An 18,382-nucleotide genomic window follows, 5' to 3' on the forward strand; every position below is an offset into this window, starting at 1 on the left:
ATTACCGCAATAACCAACGGTTACCCGTCGATTATTTCGATTCTAACACGATTTCATTAATAAGTTATCCGCGATTTAAAGGTTATAAATGATAATTATATTAACCGAACGTCCTCCACTTTTTCCGCGAAAATGTGACGTCACCACAACAATTAAAAGCAAATGACGTCGTCTTCATTCATAAACAGTGCGCGGACAATCAAAGTGACGTCACTTTTAACAACCGTTGGTATATCGGGGTAATAACCAACAGTAGTTTTCCTTCTTTGTATATAGAAAACAAGTCACGTGCCGTGGTAGAATTGACCTTATCCCCTATTATTATCAGCTTTTGACGACAAGGATATCCGGAAAATCAACCCGTCGATGGAAGACGGATGTGTACCTACTCGTAACACTCCTGTCGACACCGGACCGGAGAAGATCCCCGTGATAATATGTAAAGATTTTTATATATAAGCTTGCCCCCGTTCGATAATTTCCATAACCCGTCATCAACAATAAAAGTGGTCGGAGAACACTTCTAACTTCACTTCATATACTTCATATAAGACCTCAAGCGCAATTCAGCTTGTCTTATTCAATAACATTATAGCCTCGCATAACACGTACGTCAGCTATGTCTTATTTCGGAGTTCGTTCTCTGCGAGGTTTTATTTCGACTAACACAGAAGCAATGTTAATGATTTTATTGCAGTTGACCGTATTAATCGATGTTAACGTATAGGATTGTTCTGAAACAAATATTAAATAAGATAAACAAATGAACAAGAATGCATATTTTAACACAACGATAGAATAATACACATACACAAAGAGTAGGTACGGCGAGTCAAAATACAATAAACGCATTATTTATATGGACTGCGAACAATACCAAATAATACATACATATCATAATAATATGTTATTTAATAGTTACTAAAGAAAATGGATAGTATACCTGAGAAAATCTATAATTTTCCTCCAACAAATAAAAATACGGCCATCTATGACAATTGAAAGTTATGTGCACGTGCATCACGAGCAAAGGTTAGCTAATGTTAGTAAATCATACACAAGGTTAAACGGTTAGGTTGCTTCCCCTTGACCAGAGAAATATATTCAAATTAATATTAAAAACCTAAGATTGAAATAACTAAATAGTATGCATGTTATTTGAATAATTTGTACCCTACGACACTTAGACACCCTTTCAACATAAAGTATGCAGAATGAAATAGGCGACATTGGTAATAATGTAAAGGCATAGTGCTGATTCGATTTAAATATGCCACCAGTTGCGTCAAGGTCTATATTTCTTTACACGACATTGTAGTTCATGTGAAATTTAGTTGCATTGGGAGGCAATGAACTTTGAACTGAATTGCGAGTCATACATGCTATTGCTGCTGTTGTTGATGCAGAAATATGCATTGATGTTTCTATTTAAACTTCTGCTTACCCAGCCATTTCAGACGATGTTGATAATAATAATGAGCTGCCACCTGAGCTGGCCTCCAGAGACACTCCTACAATGAAACCCGATTCACCGGAACACAATGTTTCGACAAATAAAGGCAAGCAAGATGACGATCAAGCATATAAGGACCTGATACATTCAGATTCGAAACATAAACGTTAGCAAAGTATTAGATGTTTCTAGATGTTTTTTCCTTGATACTTTTATAACGATATGTTTACGACCTGCTGGACAGATATATATTTTTCTTAGATACATTTGTCTTCAAACGCTTTTTTGTGATGGATATTTTGCCTCATAAAATTTATTGTATTTATTTTATTCGATGTACACCTGTTTTTAACAAAAAAATGAACGTTTCTCGCTTAGTATTTTAGAGAACAAAAAACAACGTTAACATGGCTGACTACACTTTACGTGAGGATCGAAAGATCCTTGTAACAAACAGGCACAAGTTCATTACAAGATGCTCTCGCATGATATCTAACAAGGCTTTTCTGCGTTTGTTTTCAGCTGCCCCACCAAAGTACTTTGCTATATGTTTTACATCAGTGTCTCACTTCAATATATTCTCAATTTCAGCAAAGATGGAAAAGAAACCGGCGCATGCTAGGAAGCTTCCAAACCCACTTGCACTGCGGTCGCCTCTGACCCTAGCTGTAGATTTCAGCGATGAGAAAATTCCGGTACTTCCTGCTCGCAGGCGTCTGTCGCAGCCGGCCATTATGCCTCTTGGTAAACAATCTGTGCTATCCATAACGGTTACCATTTAGAGATAGTTGAGCCTGAAATAATTTTTATTCACCTACACAACGCTTTTGTGTATTTTGCATGTATTTCGCAATAAAGTAAAACGCCATAATTGCCAGAGTTTTGATCTTTTATGCGGATGTCTTATTTATTATTGTTCAAATAAACCTATTAATGTAAATTGGTATGGTATTCTATAACAGCATGTGTACGGCATATTGCCATTTTAAGCAACAAAGTCTATTAAAAGGTGTTTCGTCTCTTTTAAGGTAAATCATTCGAGTGATGATGGGAACAAATATCTAACTCTCAAATGATTCATTTCCCTTATAGTTGGTGGTTGGGAAAGCTTCTTGCTATACCCCACGTACGCGTTAGTTAATCAACTGTCATAACGTTTGACACGTGGATTAAAAACACTGAACCAAGTTTTGCCGAAACGCATTTAAAGCATATAACGATACTGTCCATCTGTCTAATCTGTTTGAAGATATCCTTTATAAAGTTTCATTTAATGAAAAATACGATTCTAATATTTTGCTGTTAAATGATAATTCTTATCAATAGCTGGGGCCAATCGCATATCATGTTGTGTTGAAATTGCTTTGCCAGATGCAATATTTTCAAGGCATGCACGGCACAAGATGACTTGCGAGTTTATGGCACAATTCGGCCTGCTTCTTTATTTTGAAGGGTAAAACTAAGTATTGTCATCCAGAATTATGTTTGAAAACAAAAGCTTGTCTTTTCATAACGTCGATAAATGCAAGACAAATGTGTCGTTTTGTTCTTATGCATAGTATAATATGTTTGTTTATTTGCTCTGCACAGTTTTCCTCGTGACTTATTTTACGACTGTTGGGAAAACAATAGGTATCAGTATCGTAATGAATGGAATAGAACGTATCATTGAATGACGCGTTACTTACCAAGTTGTATTTATAACGAGTTAAACAGGAGACCAATATACATGTAGTTATTTACCGTAGCCGTAAACATAATGCATAGACTAAAGGTTTACGCGGTTTCATTTTGTAAATGATCTCTGCTTGTTTAGAGATTTCTTATAAATTTATCATTTCTTTTTATTTTTCAACTTGTTACTCACTTAAAAGGTTATTACTGGCGTCATTACACTCTTCTGCGTCTCAGATTCACGTGATCACGAAATTACTAAAAAGCACAAGACTGCGTTTGCCCTGAAAAAACAACAACAGTATAATCAGCATGTTTAGCGATTCCGTGCGTTTGTTTTCATCGTAGACGTTTTACTCAGTTTTTCGATTTATCTAACCTTAGTATGCGTCCAATGAAATTTGAATTAAAATATCCCGCTAGTAGGCCAGAAACTGTTGGAAAAAACGTGCAATCTACATATAATTACCACGTTTTCATGTATAGGTGCTTCGATTGACTTTTTAATTTGTGAAGTATATGGTTTGAAAGGGGATAGTACAGTGCGTTTTACAACGATGTCAACTGCTTGTTCAGCATGAATCAATTCTATCTTTCACCAACACATACCTCAATCAACGCCGTATATCTTGTTTGAAGTTATTTCCTGCTTAATAAATACCTTATATTATCACCAATTAGTCGTGTGTCTTTCTTGCTGCTATGTCATGTGAGTTACGAGTCGCGAGCATAATGTAATTAAATTTATTGCAAAATCTTGTGCGTCATAATTGTACAAAAACCTTTTCAGCGGCGGAAGCGTATGTCAACACGTCATTTGGCCAGGTAACAGTTCGTCCCATTACGTGGAAGAGTGCGGATTTGACCGAAAATGACGCCAATGTTAACGCCTACGAATCCGTTTCAACAGAACAATGCGTATTGTCGGTGGCCCATGGTGACTCAAAGTATGTTTCCAGATGATTTAATATTGGACGGTCAAACCCCAAATGATCGTTTGTGATCGACTATGTTTAAGATTATCTTTCAAATAGCATTATCTTTATTATGAGGAAACATGATTATGGTAACATCAAGAACAGTAATATTAGTAAAGATAAAAAAAATAAAAAAAAATAATAATGATGATGATGATGAAGCTGCTGCTGCTGCTGAGGAGGATGATGATGAGGATGACGATGATGATAATGATTATGATGATGATGATCGTGGTGATGATGATGCTGTTGATGATGATGATGATAAGGAGAAGGAGGAGGAGGATGAGGCGGAGGACGAGAAGAAGGATGATGATGATGATGATGATGATGGTGGTGATGATGATAATGATGATGATGATGATGATGATGATGATGATGATGATGATGGTGATGATGATGATGATGATGATGATGATGAGGATGATGATGATGATGATGAGGATGATGGTGAGGATGATGATGATGGTGATGCTGTTTATGATGATGATGATGATGGTGATAATGATGATGATGATGATGATGATGATGATGATGATGATGATGATGATGATGACGATGAGGACGATGATGATAATGAGGCTGCTGCTGCTGCTGCTGATGATGATGATGATGCTGCTTCTGCTGATGATCATGATGATGATGATGATGATGATGATGATGATGATGATGATGATGATGATGATGATGATGATGATGATGATGATGATGATGATGATGCTGCTGAAGATGATGATGCTGATGCTGATGATGCTGCTGCTGCTGATGATGATGATGATGGTGAGGATGATGATGATGGGGATGGTGTTTATGATGATGATGATGATGATGATGATGATGATGATGATGATGATGATGATGATGATGATGATGATGATGATGATGATGATGATGATGATGATGATGATGATGATGATGATGATGATGATGATGATAATGACGATGATGATGATGATAATGATGATGATGATTATTACATTTTGTATGTTTATGCTGTTATGGGCATTCTTTTGTTGACAAAACGATAGTTTGACAATCCTAATGAAGAAGATGTTTAAGCTCTAAGTGAGACTAATAGGATAATTTTGTTCTTTTTCCAATTTTTAAGATCTGTCGCGAATGGAAAAACAAACGGAAGCAGAATACTTTCTAATGATACTGATGGCACATATAAAGATCAAAATATTAAGTCCGCCAATATCGAGAAAATGAAGGACCTGACAATAAATGAAATTGGCGACATTTTAAGGCTTTTAAAGCTTGAAGAATACGTAGAAATTTTCAAAGAAAACCATGTGGACGGAGTCATCTTGACAAGTCTCGAACGTGATGATTTGGTGAATGAGTTGGGGATGAATAAACTGCCCGCGACGAGACTATTTATGTACATGACTGCAAGCCACATCTCAAAGTGATGCCATACATGACCCTCTCGAGAATGCGTTTTACATTGTGTGTACTGCAAATATTGAGTGTTTTGCTTTGATCTTTTTGGCTACTGGTAATCTAGCTATAGAAATAAAATTGTAGCATAAACTATTACACACAAGTACGTACACGTATACACAATAATTGCAGCTAATTGTGTATTTTTTCCTGTTTTTAATCACGTTTCCATTCGCGAATATTATTTGAACACAATTCGGTTGCATACATCTATTGACCACGAACTGAGATTTCGCATAAACTTGTGTTTCGCTCTTTACAAACCTTAATGGGGAGTAAAAATCGTCTTTCATTTCGTCATTGGGTGCTTTGATTTTTGTATGATGCAATCCTCGTTATTCGAATCGCAACTTGTTCTTATTATATACGTATAATCGGCGTGTTTAACTACCGATGCACACATGCATTATTGCTTATGTTTGCGGACTCAGTAACATATTATCAAATGCCATACCCTGTTTCCCATGTAATATAACCATTACGAATATTTTTATCTTACACACGTGTAATATACTTTTTAAGCGTTAACATTGGCTTATATTGACCAATCGCATTTCGTTATTTTGCTGAAATGACGCTGCAACGTCAAATGACGTCACGAAATGTAAACAACATTCGGGATTTATCATTATGTTTGCGTTAATATTGATTTAATTTGCTCATTAAAAGGCATGTGATAAAAATGACCTGACACACGTTGTCATTTCATACAATATTTTATTAAACTCGTCCAAAACATTTTGGAAGAAGGTTTTACCATTTATTGCTTAAATCAAAAACGTAAGCTATTAACACGGTTCCATTTCCGGGATAATGAAACGTTTGCTTTTGATTTTGATAAGCTTACTCAATCTAGTCACGTGCTTTATAACTTCGAATCCCGGAGAAGTAGGTTAAGTTCAAATTTGCGTTTGATTGTATTAAGTACTCTGACGACCGTGCACCATTATTATACATGTTTATTTAATTTATCTACTGTAGCTCTTGTATTTTGTATATTTCCCTTGACGAATTGTTACATATAGCAACACCTCATGCAATTATAACACCTAACGGTCAGTGTTTGCGACATGACAAACAATCATTTGACCAAATAATAAATCAAAACCAGTAAAAAAACTGCTTATTATCTATAGGTTTTCATTGAGACTATTTGAAACGTATATATAATACAATCTACAATTATTATTTGTATGTTACTTGTGTAATGTGTCCAGTACTCCCAGTGATAATATTGTAGAGATGATGTTGTAACTATGTATGATTTATATGAACATATTAAATATTATTGAGTTTAGTAAATATTTGTACGAATAACGGGTAAGTAAATAAATATCTAACAATTGGCATGTGTCTGGAATGATGCGGTTTACTTTGTTGATGAAAATAATTGTGTTGCTCCTTACTTCACGACTATTTTCAATCATGTACATATGACAGAGGTATTCATGATGAATAAAATACTAAAGTTGTAAATGTTCCAATTTGTAAAATGTGCTGCATATCAAGTCTAAGAGGTATAACATAAATAAATAAAATCTCTAAGTTATGTTCACATGTATCAACAACATAATGAGTAAATGGTGCAAACATGACCGTGCGTTAAACGATGCTGGAGGCTTTATTACTACGCCTGTTCAATGTTTACTATTCACTGAATAAAGAAAATAACTGAACTATAAGGGAACAAACACGCAGCTTATGCATAACAAATAATCAACAAATGAATGATTTTATGAAAACATTGTTTTATTTATTTCTAAGAAGTACAGATAAGTTAAATACAAAAATATCCATACTATCCAAACTTGCACTTTCAAGTTATATTTAGATGTAATACTGTTTCTTTATTTCGATGACTGATACCTGATAGCAAATGTAAGCCAATTTGGTCATAGAATGCTAAAACACAATTGACATATTTCATGCCAATTTGCCAAGAGTTAACAAGGTTGGTTTCTGATATTTGGAAAAGAAGAACAGTACTTATCACAGCTTCTTTCAAAATTATCAGAACATGTTACTGGAAATAATAAGTGGTACTCTTATGTTTTTCATTGATTTTAATATGTTCTAGTTTGTCTAGAACATCTAGAACATTTAGACAAACTACAGCTCTGGTAATTTTACTGTTCGATGTGTCTTTTCCTTTGACAATATCACCTGAAATACGTTAATTTAGGAGCCATGCATAGTGGGTATCAACAGAAACAGGTTTGGGTGGACCGTTCAGGGGCGATAACCTTGTTTTAACCACTTATGTTCGTTATGGACTTGAGTGTCTAGTCTAGTTTGTCCTGAGTCTTACTGCTGAGCAATATATCACTTGCCAAACACAAATTACCTCGTAGTGATGATACAGTTGTTTTTAAAGTAATGCAACTTAGGTTTGACTTAACGCCTAATATTGTTAGAGATAAAATACATTTTAGGACATGTAATGAGTCTTCCCTTTTAACAGTGTACTACATATATGCCGATATTGCGCCGGTTTAAACATGCATTATTGGCCACTTTTACAATGGATACATTAATGTACAACGGGTTGGCCAGTTGCCATTTTGGTGATTCATTGTTATGCAGTATTACCGGATTAAGTTTAAGATCATGATGACATAGTATGGCGTTATGTACAAAAGAATAATAGACAATCATTATATGCATAATTAATAGGAGCCACATCAATAATTATTAGCTAAACAACCTGACGTCGAGTTAAAATGTATGATAACATGTATATTTGAAATGTGTTCATAGGATACGGATGCAACTAATAATGTCATTGAATGAACAAATGATTGCTCGTCAAAAAGTGTCGTGCAAAAACAACATTATAATACACTACTTCAACTGGTAAAAAAATACAGTGGAATACAAAAAAGTATGTGTCTCTCTTAACAATGAATTCACAAAGGGAACCATATTTTTGAAAAACATAACATTATAAAACCTCAATACCATGATTCTAAGACTGTGACCATTACAGCCGCTAGTCGTCTTGACGTGTAGGATTGTAAAGCTATCTTACAATTTGTCAACACAAATGGTTTATAAAGATTTTATTGTTTACATTTTAGAAGATATAAAACGTTCACAAAACTTAATATTTCGTACATGTACAATATATCCCCCAACGACTAAACCGTTCAAGAAATTGATGATGATGATTATAATGATGATGACAGGTACAAATGAAGTTACAATAGCATTCGATACCTCACACTCAATATCCATATACGATGGAGTTAAAATTATGTTCTTTGGTATGCAATGATAAATACAATATATTATTATTGAATCTTCATGAAGCTTCAATTGACATGGGCTTATACATCCATTTGTAACTTTGAAAATATGTTTTTTTAAACCAATAGATACGTGCTCTAAGCCGTAAGATGTTCACATAACTTAAATATACACGTATGCTACACGTAATATTATTGACAATGTTCGTTCATCTGCCATAGTGTATATATTTGTTATTTATAACGTTCTGCAACAATAGCATTACTGGAAAAAGGTTTAACGAGTGATTTACCACACACAATCTCTATATACTTAACAATTTAGGAGAACAATACAAATAAAACAAGTGTGTCACTTACTTCTTAAGCTGATAACATTATGTGCCATTAAATAAAAATAAGGTTTAACAATATCAAATATCTCACTAGTTAACATTCGGTATTAAATAAATGAGTGCAATATGATAATACAAATTACAAAAACTAATCAACACATTCGTATAATTTTACATTTCAAAAAGTGCGTAATATAACATGCATTTTTCGTCTGTGATGATCGAAAGAAGTTACACCACTTAAATACTATAAAACATATGTATTACAAACGTAAACAGTGAATTATTTTACATTAATAGTGCGTTCAAAACATTGGAAGCCCTAGTGCCTTCATGTCATGTTAGGTTTTTCCAAAAGACACCTACGACTTACAGCCGCTGTTGTCTACCTTGGTAAATGACCTTCTTTGGAGAACTTAACTATTCTCACCGCTTCAAGCCCATTCATACCAAACTCTTTTTCAAAATCTTCTTTGGACAGGGCGACCAACAGGGACCCGTCCATAAGGTTATCTCGGAACTTGGGCTCATATTTATCAAGATGCAGCACTTTAAGGTAACCACATACATCGTTTATTGACAGTTTGATTACATCAAGGCTGTCGTTGACCATTGGTAACGGTTTATCAACCTCGTCTTGCGTATTTGGCGAATCCAAAGTGTTGCTTTGCTGATCGGATTTTGATGAGCGTTCCTGCTTAAGTTCAATAGCTTCCTTGCGTTCCGGTTGGAAGGGGCGAATGGACGTGCGGGGAAGGTTATTCGTGTAGATGGCCTCATGTTTGATGGTAGAACTCGGAATCTGTGAAGGAGGCCTTGGTTGGCGCGCGGGAAGCTTCGGACTGTCTGGCATCTCTGGAATCTGCGGAGGTGGTCTTGGGGGCTTTGTGTTTCTGTCGATAAGCGGACTGTGATTCGATTCTTGGAAGGAACGTTTTTCTGGTCCTGTTGATTGCAGGCTTCCAGATGTTGACTTTACATTCTGTGAATTGTGGGAAGTCGAAGCCTGAGCTGGTGTTCGACCGACGCCAAACGTCGCCAATGATGGCCTGTGATTATCTGTCTTGTCATTGTGCATTTCGGACTCGCGCGTCATTCCGATTTCTTCATAAGTGATGTCTTCATGTTGTTTCACGTCGTTCAGCCGGTAATTTGTGTTATCTACGGCGTTTTCACGATGATGTTGGCACACCGAAATTATGTTAGAGTATGTCTGCGGTTCAACAAAGGAGAAGACGGCCTCAAAATGAACCGCTGATAAGTCGTATTGGGCAATTCCTGAAATAAAATAAATTAGGTGTTTTGCTGTTAATTTTCATTATTTAAATGACGAAAACATATAATATCCTTTTACCATAATATGCTGAATTGCCATTATTCATGTGCCAGGTTTGTGCGTGTACTATTCTGTTGACAAGACAATGCAACAGATGTTTCAATGTTTCTACTTTATGTTACTAAACATTGATTGTGGTTTATATATCTAACAATTTTATGCCAATACGTACGTATATAACAACGACATGTTTGATTATTTATTAACGTTACCTTCACAGAAAACGTACCAGATAATGTATATATAGGTCTTTATTTTGTTTTTATTTACTCCTATAATAACACCTCGTATGTTTTGTCATAATATGGTGTAATGGCATTTAGTTTTAAGCTATGAGCTAAATGTGTTTTGAAGGGGGTTTATATCATATCAACTGTTTGTTTTAACCGTCCAGTTTAAATGGCTTAGTACTATGTTTAAGGTCTAAAATGATTATGTCAAATTTCAGTCTGTTTGACAATGTTGGTAATTGTCATTACATAAAATAGCACGTAAAACGATCAGGAAAGAGTGATATTTTACCTTAATGTAAACGGATGCCCTGCTAAATATTGTTTACGCTTGATTTTCATGAAATCCATGTCGTAAATGTTTAGAAAATACCTTCCCTTAACAATTTACAAACGTTTTCTTATACCTTGATTTCCGTACTCTTTGTCGTATTTCAAATAGTAACTGAAGCGCTCCAATTCCTCAAGGTAACCCCGCCATTTCTGGGGAGGCGAGTTTTTTAGGCCAATCACGCGCGCCATGCGAAGTTGAGACAGGTACAAGGGCACGTTCACCACGTCTGGTCCCATGACGCCTGGATGAAATAAACAGAACGTCTTAAATATGTTTTTTAAAACCATTTAAATGAACAACGTTTGTTATACATGAAAGAACGTAGTAAAGAATCATGCATGTTAAGGGCCCAACGATTTATACTAAGTAGTCGTCAGTCAAGCTCTTTTATTCTACCCATTATCTGACAAAAATGGATTTTTGCTGAGATAAAATAATAAGTATAGTTTACCAATATAATTTACTTTGGACCATCATTTGCACTGAATATATGTAGTGGTACTATATACATATACGTGGCGAGTCGTAAATCGTGACCATTTTGCGAGCAGGATCTCTGAACAATTTAAACAAGAGTTTTAAACGTTATATAAAACCTTTCGTCTATAAAAATTACATTACTAAAGGCTTACCGTCGGCAATTAAGTTTCCAAGCAAGTACATTTCATCAAAAGCTTTCTGAAGCAGCAATTTCGGGATGTGGTTGGTGCTGATGTTCTGACCGCCCACGCTAATGGTTGTGTTCTTGGGGAACTGCACGTGACAAGGGAGGCTCTGATGTTCGATGACCTCCTTTATGGTTTTTTCTTTGCCCACTAAAAAGTAAGGTTATATTTGATACGTTATTTTTTTCTGCCACTGCGATGGCAGGTAAAGTTGAAGTAAATAACATGTGTTTAGCGCCGTGCGATCATTTATATGCATGGTTTCTATGTTTAAATGATTGTTTCCATTAACAATGCAGAGGAGACTATTGACTGTCTTAAATAGTATTGTACGTATCGTGCACAATGAAGCGCATATTTCAAACATGTATCAACGTGTATGCCTAGGTGCGTTACTATTTCTTAAAAACGGTATACAAATCATCAGAGACTAAGAACATAACTTAATAATCATTTTTAATAAAGTTTGGCGTTTTGCAGTTTGTAATTCCAAAGTGTTTCCTATTCTAGTCTTATAATTCATTGATTAATGTTAATCCATTCAAATTTTGTTAAGGGGGATTCTGTGTTACCAAATAAATAAATAAAAAATCCTTGTTATCAAATAAAAAGAATCAAGGCATCAAATATAAAAAAATCAATATCCTGTTATATGTTTGGGACATTTGTGAGAAAGATATGTTATCGGAAACCCTTTTTAACTAACGCCCTCCAGAACATACATTTGTGGTTTTTGACGACACAGACTTTCTCAGGGTATGTAAGCGGGATGCTGATCAGTTTAGAGTGATCTCCCATGTCGGCCCTGGCGACCACTCGACGTTGTTTGGATACCGTCTGGATGCGAATAATCTGTAATTCATAAACCAGTTAAATGTTTTAAAGGCTTTTAAAATCTTTTTTATCATTCATCCGCCACATTTCAATCCATTTTGATATGAAGTGTATTTTTATGAGGTCAAGATCTATACACGATTGTGTTATGTGATTGATATCTCCTATCCGAATTATTACTTTTGCCATACGTTCAAACCTTTTTAGACCCCACACTAAATGTTCTTTGAATATTCGAATACGGGGATCAGAAATAATTTGTCTTTTTTATGTATTTGTCTGAGGCATTATTGTTATTTTGTAAGTTGTCGATTAGATCTGGTAGAGTGTTAATTTTGAATTCCATAAAATTTGATAAACCCAACAATGTTTCGCATTTAATTTAAAGGAGCGCACAACTGATACTAGAACTCACACTTTCTCTATCGAATGAATCTTCTACGATATCTCCACAGAATCCTTGACTTATCATGATCACTTGAGGCAGCTCCTTACCAAAGCGCTCGTAGAACTCGGGCACGCTGTAGTCGTTTTTCTCTACGTCGAAATCCATCGTCTTTACTAGTCGCTTGGGCTCGCGCACACCGATTTTACCTGTAGCGACACAGATATACGGTATGGGAAGCATTTATTTATTTCCATTTATTCTCTGTAGCTTTAAATGTACAACACGTTTCGATTTAACGTGGGGTTTAGTGTCACGATTATAACATTTCAAAAGGTCCAACAGTTATGTTCACTCTTTCAACTTAAAGTAAAGACGATATTTGAAAATAGATACTTTCGAAAGATGGAATTGGACATACTAATGTTCTTTCACCGAATAATTATCAAAATAAATGATCTACATTTCATGCCCTTGGTTCTAAAACTATGTTTAAGAGAAAAAAAACATGTGTTCATGTCGTTATCAAAATCGTATTTTATACTTAAAATATGTACTACGAATGTTGTATTGGTTGTTCAATGTAATACAAAGAGTATGTTTAAAATATGACAACTGCAAGAGTATGTACGTTCAATTATATATGGCTTCGGTAAACATTAATTTCATTCCCATCACATGTTCCCTTTTGTCTTTGAAATCTCCATTTTGTAAACAATCTTTACAGTAGCAACCATGTACATTATTGGATGACGTAAATATACCGTGCTCGACTAAATATCAGATTTCATCGATAATCACTTCCTTGTTTCCACTTGCTTTTTGCAAAATATGGTTATGAAAGTCCAAGCTGGTTTTAACACGTTTTTACGAATTTGACTGTTTCAAATTAGACCTTGAACTAATTGTGATTGTATTTTGTCAACATGTGCATGGATCCGATTCATATGAAACAAACAAACGTGCATTGGGAAATGAAGCTTTAATATCGGTACTGAAATAAGAACCCAAGAGTTCTAAATGTTCATGTTTTCAACTAATTTATCTAAAATATTGATTCAAATATTGTGCTGGTTCGTTTTTCCATGAGTTCGACTTTTTCTACACATTTAAGAAAAATGACGCTTAAGCTTAATTATTCTGGTTACACGTTTTTTGCATGCTTTATTTAAATTATGTTTTCCGCTTTGATAAGAAAACATTCTTTTGAGGCATTTTGTCCAATACGTTGTAAAAGGAACGTTTTATTTATATTAAGGTGAACTTTTCTGCCTGGACATGTAAACGCAGTGCATTTAAAACGTTCATTAAATATGTCAGTCCAAGGTTCATCAGAAGCAATTGTACGCAAAACTGCATGATATAAGTAGTACATATTACATCATTATTTTTCATCATCAACATTCCCTTGACCGGTCTGACCGTTAATGGGAAATGAGGGACGAAAACACAGATAACTCCGCCAATCAGGTCTGTTGTGGGCTGATGGGAGTAGCTCATCCATAGTGTATGACGTAAACTCTTTCAATTGTCCATAAAGATTTTCTTCTTACCAGCCAGCTTTCGTCTTTTGACGGTCGCCACGAGGGGTTATTTTGGGCCAACACGTGCTGCTGTCATTTTCCAGACATACCCGCTGGTCTTGTGGTCTATGTAAGGGATGCAGAGAAGTCTTCGGAGGCATTTGTGTTCGAAGACCTGTATTCAGCATTCAGACAAAGTCTCGCAGCCGTACAGTAGAAGGGAGACTACATGGGCCTTGTGGCGAAGCGACGTGAGCTGCTTGTCCAAAACCTACTAACATTGGGAATAAATACGGGCGGGCGACACGGAAATTCTCATTTGGACCTCAGCGGTACCGGTAGCATCCTTTGACAGCGTTGCTCCCAAGATGGTCACTTCTTCCAACTTCTTGCCGTTCATGGCGATGTCTGCACTGGTGTTGCTTTTCACCATGATCTTCGACTTATCCTTGCTGACCTCCATCACGCATGTTTTGCTCTTTTGTAGAGTCTGTTGTTGAGGTGTTGGAGGTTACTGCTGATGCCACCCATTATGGGCCATTAGGTCAGCCTTATCCGAGAATATGAAGTTGGAGATCGGTCCGCCGATGGAGATTGAGGTGTGGTGGTTTTGAAAAGTCTTCTGCATTGTCTTCTCAATGAAAAGATTAAACAGGACGGGGGAAAGTAGGTAGACATCCCTGATGGGCGACAGTGATGTCCCGACAAAGTCACAGATCTATCCGTTGAGAGACTCGGTTAATTTGTTAGGCAATTCCTTTTTCCTCCCAGATCTTCTGGCATAGTGCTTTCATTGTTGCAGTCGTTGCCTCTCCCATGTGCTTAACCCGCTCATATGGGACTTTGTCTATTCCCGGAGATTTTCCTCTATTCAGACTACGCACTGCCCCCTCCACATCTGCTTCAACATTCCTTTAGTATGTACGAACTTCCGTCCGCTTTTAGTCTGGTAACATTATGATGTCTGATTGAAGCGGTTGGTTATAGAGGTCGCTGTAGTATTCTGTCCATCTATTCAGGACTGCGGCACTCGTTGTCATGAGGTTCCCGACAGTGTCTGCTATAACACTGACTTTAGGCTAACTGTTTGTCAAATTGCATTGTCAAATTGCATATATACAGCCTAATTTCTGAAAATAAATTATCTGTGCAAAACCTATTCATGGTTACTGGTCCTGCCATCTTTCTCTGTGACGATCTCTTAAAATAAGTTAATTATAATTCTTCATTCAACCCCAGCACAGCCGAAAAAATAAAATAACTAAACATTTAAGTATTATATTAATGAGCACATTTTTAGTGCAGACACAGTTATAAGAGTTGGAAAATACACAGCTGCAGAGGAAACTGTGCATTTAACGATTCAAACACCAACTGAGAAAAGGCTGAATATACGATTTGATATGGTGGTTTAATACATTGAGTGACAAGTCAATGGAGGATCCACATATTCCTTTAACTAGGAATTTTAATAAACTGCTAGATCTCAGTCAAGCATATTTCCTATTCAATGGCAACATAATGCGATTGGAAATAACTGAAACATATATAATAAATAAATGAATACAACAAGTTTAAGGTGTGCTTACCTGGTTTTGATACCGGTTTAGGAAACATTACGTTAATGATACCGCGATGCGACATCATAATACTCTTTATAGTTATGTCCGACTTTGCAGACGTCTCCATATTTTTGCAACAGTATTAACCGTGTCACGTTACGTCGCATAACTCACATAGCAATGCTTACTTAAACCACGCGATTAATGAAAAAAGGTTACATACAAATCCTGCTATGTTAGTTTCCATTGATTGGATAATGATTAGTATATCGATTGGCAAACGATTTGTGTGCAAAGCATAGAATCACTATAATATTTTGACACTAATCGAGTTTTTGTTTTACTTCCGGCTCCATAAATTTCACTACACAGCGGCCTTTAATACCGCTAATTCATTGCTTGTCACCATGCAAACAGATAAATACGTAGTTTCAATAACATTTCCTAACTTATTTTATTTGCACTGTCTATTCAAATATTTAAACGTGATCATTCCGATAAAGCTGTATAGTGCACGTTCGGACCCTATAACCACATGCATTCACTCGACAAAAAATCTCTATTAATTGAACGGTAAATATAAGCTTATTTAGATAGTAGAAAACTAAGTTTCAATCTCATATTTATATGTTTACATACTTTTATATATTTAAGCATACTTCTTTAAACACACACACATCTTGAGAAACCTTCCTAATTTAAGTTCATTTAAAACATATGTTTTGTATAAATTTATTACTCAAATGTCATGTGTCATGTTGCATTTTAAACGATCAATTGAATAATACCGCGTATCAATTAACATATTTTGCACACGAATGTTACAATTGTAATTTATTTTCATGCATAGCATTTATGATTAGGCTGCAGAAAATTAATTGTTAGATTGTCATACCCGCTTTCCCATATCAATAACTACCGCAAAAATCTGTGTTTATAAAATATGGGAAATAAAAAATAAAGCAACAAATCTGTCTGTCTGTCTGTCTGTCTGTCTGTCTGTCTGTCTGTCTGTCTGTCTGTCTGTCTGTCTGTCTGTCTGTCTGTCTGTCTGTCTGTCTGTCTGTCTGTCTGTCTGTCTGTCTGTCTGTCTGTCTGTCTGTCTGTCTGTCGGTCGGTCGGTCGATCGGTCGATCGGTCGATCGGTCGGTCGGTCGGTCGGTCGTCTGTCCGTCCGTCCGTCCGTCCGTCCGTCTATCTTTCTGTTGATGTATTCCATTATGAAACACTTGACTTAGTGATTTTAAATAAAAAATGTTACTTTAATAACATATCCAAATCAATAAGGTTAACAACTTTTATATTCGGTATATACATAGCCTCGCAATGTTATACAATATGTTTTTACATTATAGCCTTGGGTTAAACATGGACCACGTGTGTTTTTCACGCTTTTAATCAGACTTATATTGCAAAATAGATCTAAAAGTAAAAAGCCTGAAATTTCATATATTGTGTGTCCATCGCAGTTTGGTATTACACACATTCTGTTCAAATTACTATGTCCGACGAGACTTAGTTGACACTGATCGAAGTGAGAGTATTAACAGGCGGTGACTAGGACCTGTCGAATTAAGTTTGCGTGCTTGGCACATTAAACATGAAAAGTAAATGCAATCATTACCGAGAACCACGATTGACAACAAGGAACTGACCGCGGTTTTCTAAACTATTCAACAATGTTCGGCAAATTACACCATTGCAAATATTGCCTACACGAGCATTAACTACTAGATTCTATCTGTTAGGATCAAGACGATAGGTTCAAGATTAAGAAAATGTAGCTTGAGTTTAATTAGTTTTAGTGTAATATTTCTCCCTATACGTGCTAATCGTAGGAGCATGTATGCTATTTTAAGCTAAACAACTGACCTCCTTCAGTGAAAGCTTTCTCCGGGAACATGCCTTCTATTATGGCACGGTGGGCAGAGTGCAGACCTTGACATGCCGGATCCTGGTGTTAGCTGCTAGCCATATCCTTGTCAACTTTCTAAGTTATTTTTTTCTAATCACCAGTATCCGCTGTATGTGAATAATCGTTCAGAAATAATATGCTGACGCTCAATATAAGCGTAATTCGCATAATAAGTTCTCTATTCTTCTTTACTGGTTTTCGGCATATTCTTTAAAGTTAAATTGTTGGTGAGTGAAGTAGGTGTAGTTTGAAAACCAGTCTTTCTTTTCTCTTTAAGTTATTGTTGTATTGCTTGGCTCAAGATTGACCTGTGATGCCTCTTCGTCACAAACATATATGTCAAGAAAATGAAAGTCACAACTTTTCTGTTGTTCGAAAGAATCACCTCCTCCTTTGCAACGTATTTGACTGCGTAATATTGATAAATTGTGTATATTTAGTTGATATCTTCCGTCTTAAGGTCCAGCT

General features: G+C 35.8%; 2 protein-coding genes across 3 annotated transcripts; one reads left to right on the forward strand and one right to left on the reverse strand.

Annotated features, from left to right (window-relative positions):
- Positions 1-326: 326 nt before the first annotated feature.
- Positions 327-7,197, forward strand: LOC127858143 (uncharacterized). Its single transcript, XM_052395106.1, has 4 exons — positions 327-439; positions 1,458-2,197; positions 3,918-4,074; positions 5,213-7,197. Exons 2-4 carry the CDS (start codon positions 1,861-1,863, stop codon positions 5,517-5,519), a joined length of 801 nt encoding a protein of 266 aa, XP_052251066.1. The 5' UTR covers positions 327-439; positions 1,458-1,860; the 3' UTR covers positions 5,520-7,197.
- A 1,397-nt stretch (positions 7,198-8,594) lies between these two features.
- LOC127859056 (uncharacterized) lies at positions 8,595-18,102 on the reverse strand. 2 transcript variants are annotated; one of them, XM_052396463.1, is made up of 6 exons: positions 17,872-18,102; positions 12,945-13,123; positions 12,418-12,547; positions 11,663-11,845; positions 11,104-11,271; positions 8,595-10,408 (listed from the first exon to the last, which is right to left on the reverse strand). In XM_052396463.1, the coding sequence occupies exons 1-6, from the start codon at positions 17,900-17,902 to the stop codon at positions 9,516-9,518; spliced, it is 1,584 nt and encodes a 527-aa protein (XP_052252423.1). In that variant the 5' UTR covers positions 17,903-18,102; the 3' UTR covers positions 8,595-9,515. The 2 variants fall into 2 exon arrangements, with proteins under 2 accessions (XP_052252423.1, XP_052252422.1); XM_052396462.1 differs by lacking the exon at positions 17,872-18,102 and adding an exon at positions 16,027-16,485.
- Positions 18,103-18,382: the final 280 nt, after the last annotated feature.

This window comes from Dreissena polymorpha, chromosome 14 (assembly GCF_020536995.1).
Source record: "Dreissena polymorpha isolate Duluth1 chromosome 14, UMN_Dpol_1.0, whole genome shotgun sequence".
Lineage (NCBI taxonomy): Eukaryota > Metazoa > Mollusca > Bivalvia > Myida > Dreissenidae > Dreissena > Dreissena polymorpha.

Bases quoted from the DNA above. Each gene is read 5' to 3' on its own strand.
- LOC127858143 (XM_052395106.1), top strand. From the start codon at position 1,861: ATGGCTGACTACACTTTACGTGAGGATCGAAAGATCCTTGTAACAAAC. The intron at 2,198-3,917 runs GTAAACAATCTG...AAACCTTTTCAG, and splicing joins GCCGGCCATTATGCCTCTTG to CGGCGGAAGCGTATGTCAAC. The intron at 4,075-5,212 runs GTATGTTTCCAG...CCAATTTTTAAG, and splicing joins GTGGCCCATGGTGACTCAAA to ATCTGTCGCGAATGGAAAAA.
- LOC127859056 (XM_052396462.1), bottom strand. From the start codon at position 16,126: ATGGAGACGTCTGCAAAGTCGGACATAACTATAAAGAGTATTATGATG. The intron at 12,548-12,944 runs GTGAGTTCTAGT...TATGAATTACAG, and splicing joins ATTCATTCGATAGAGAAAGT to ATTATTCGCATCCAGACGGT. The intron at 10,409-11,103 runs GTATAAGAAAAC...ATTTTATTTCAG, and splicing joins CAAAGAGTACGGAAATCAAG to GAATTGCCCAATACGACTTA.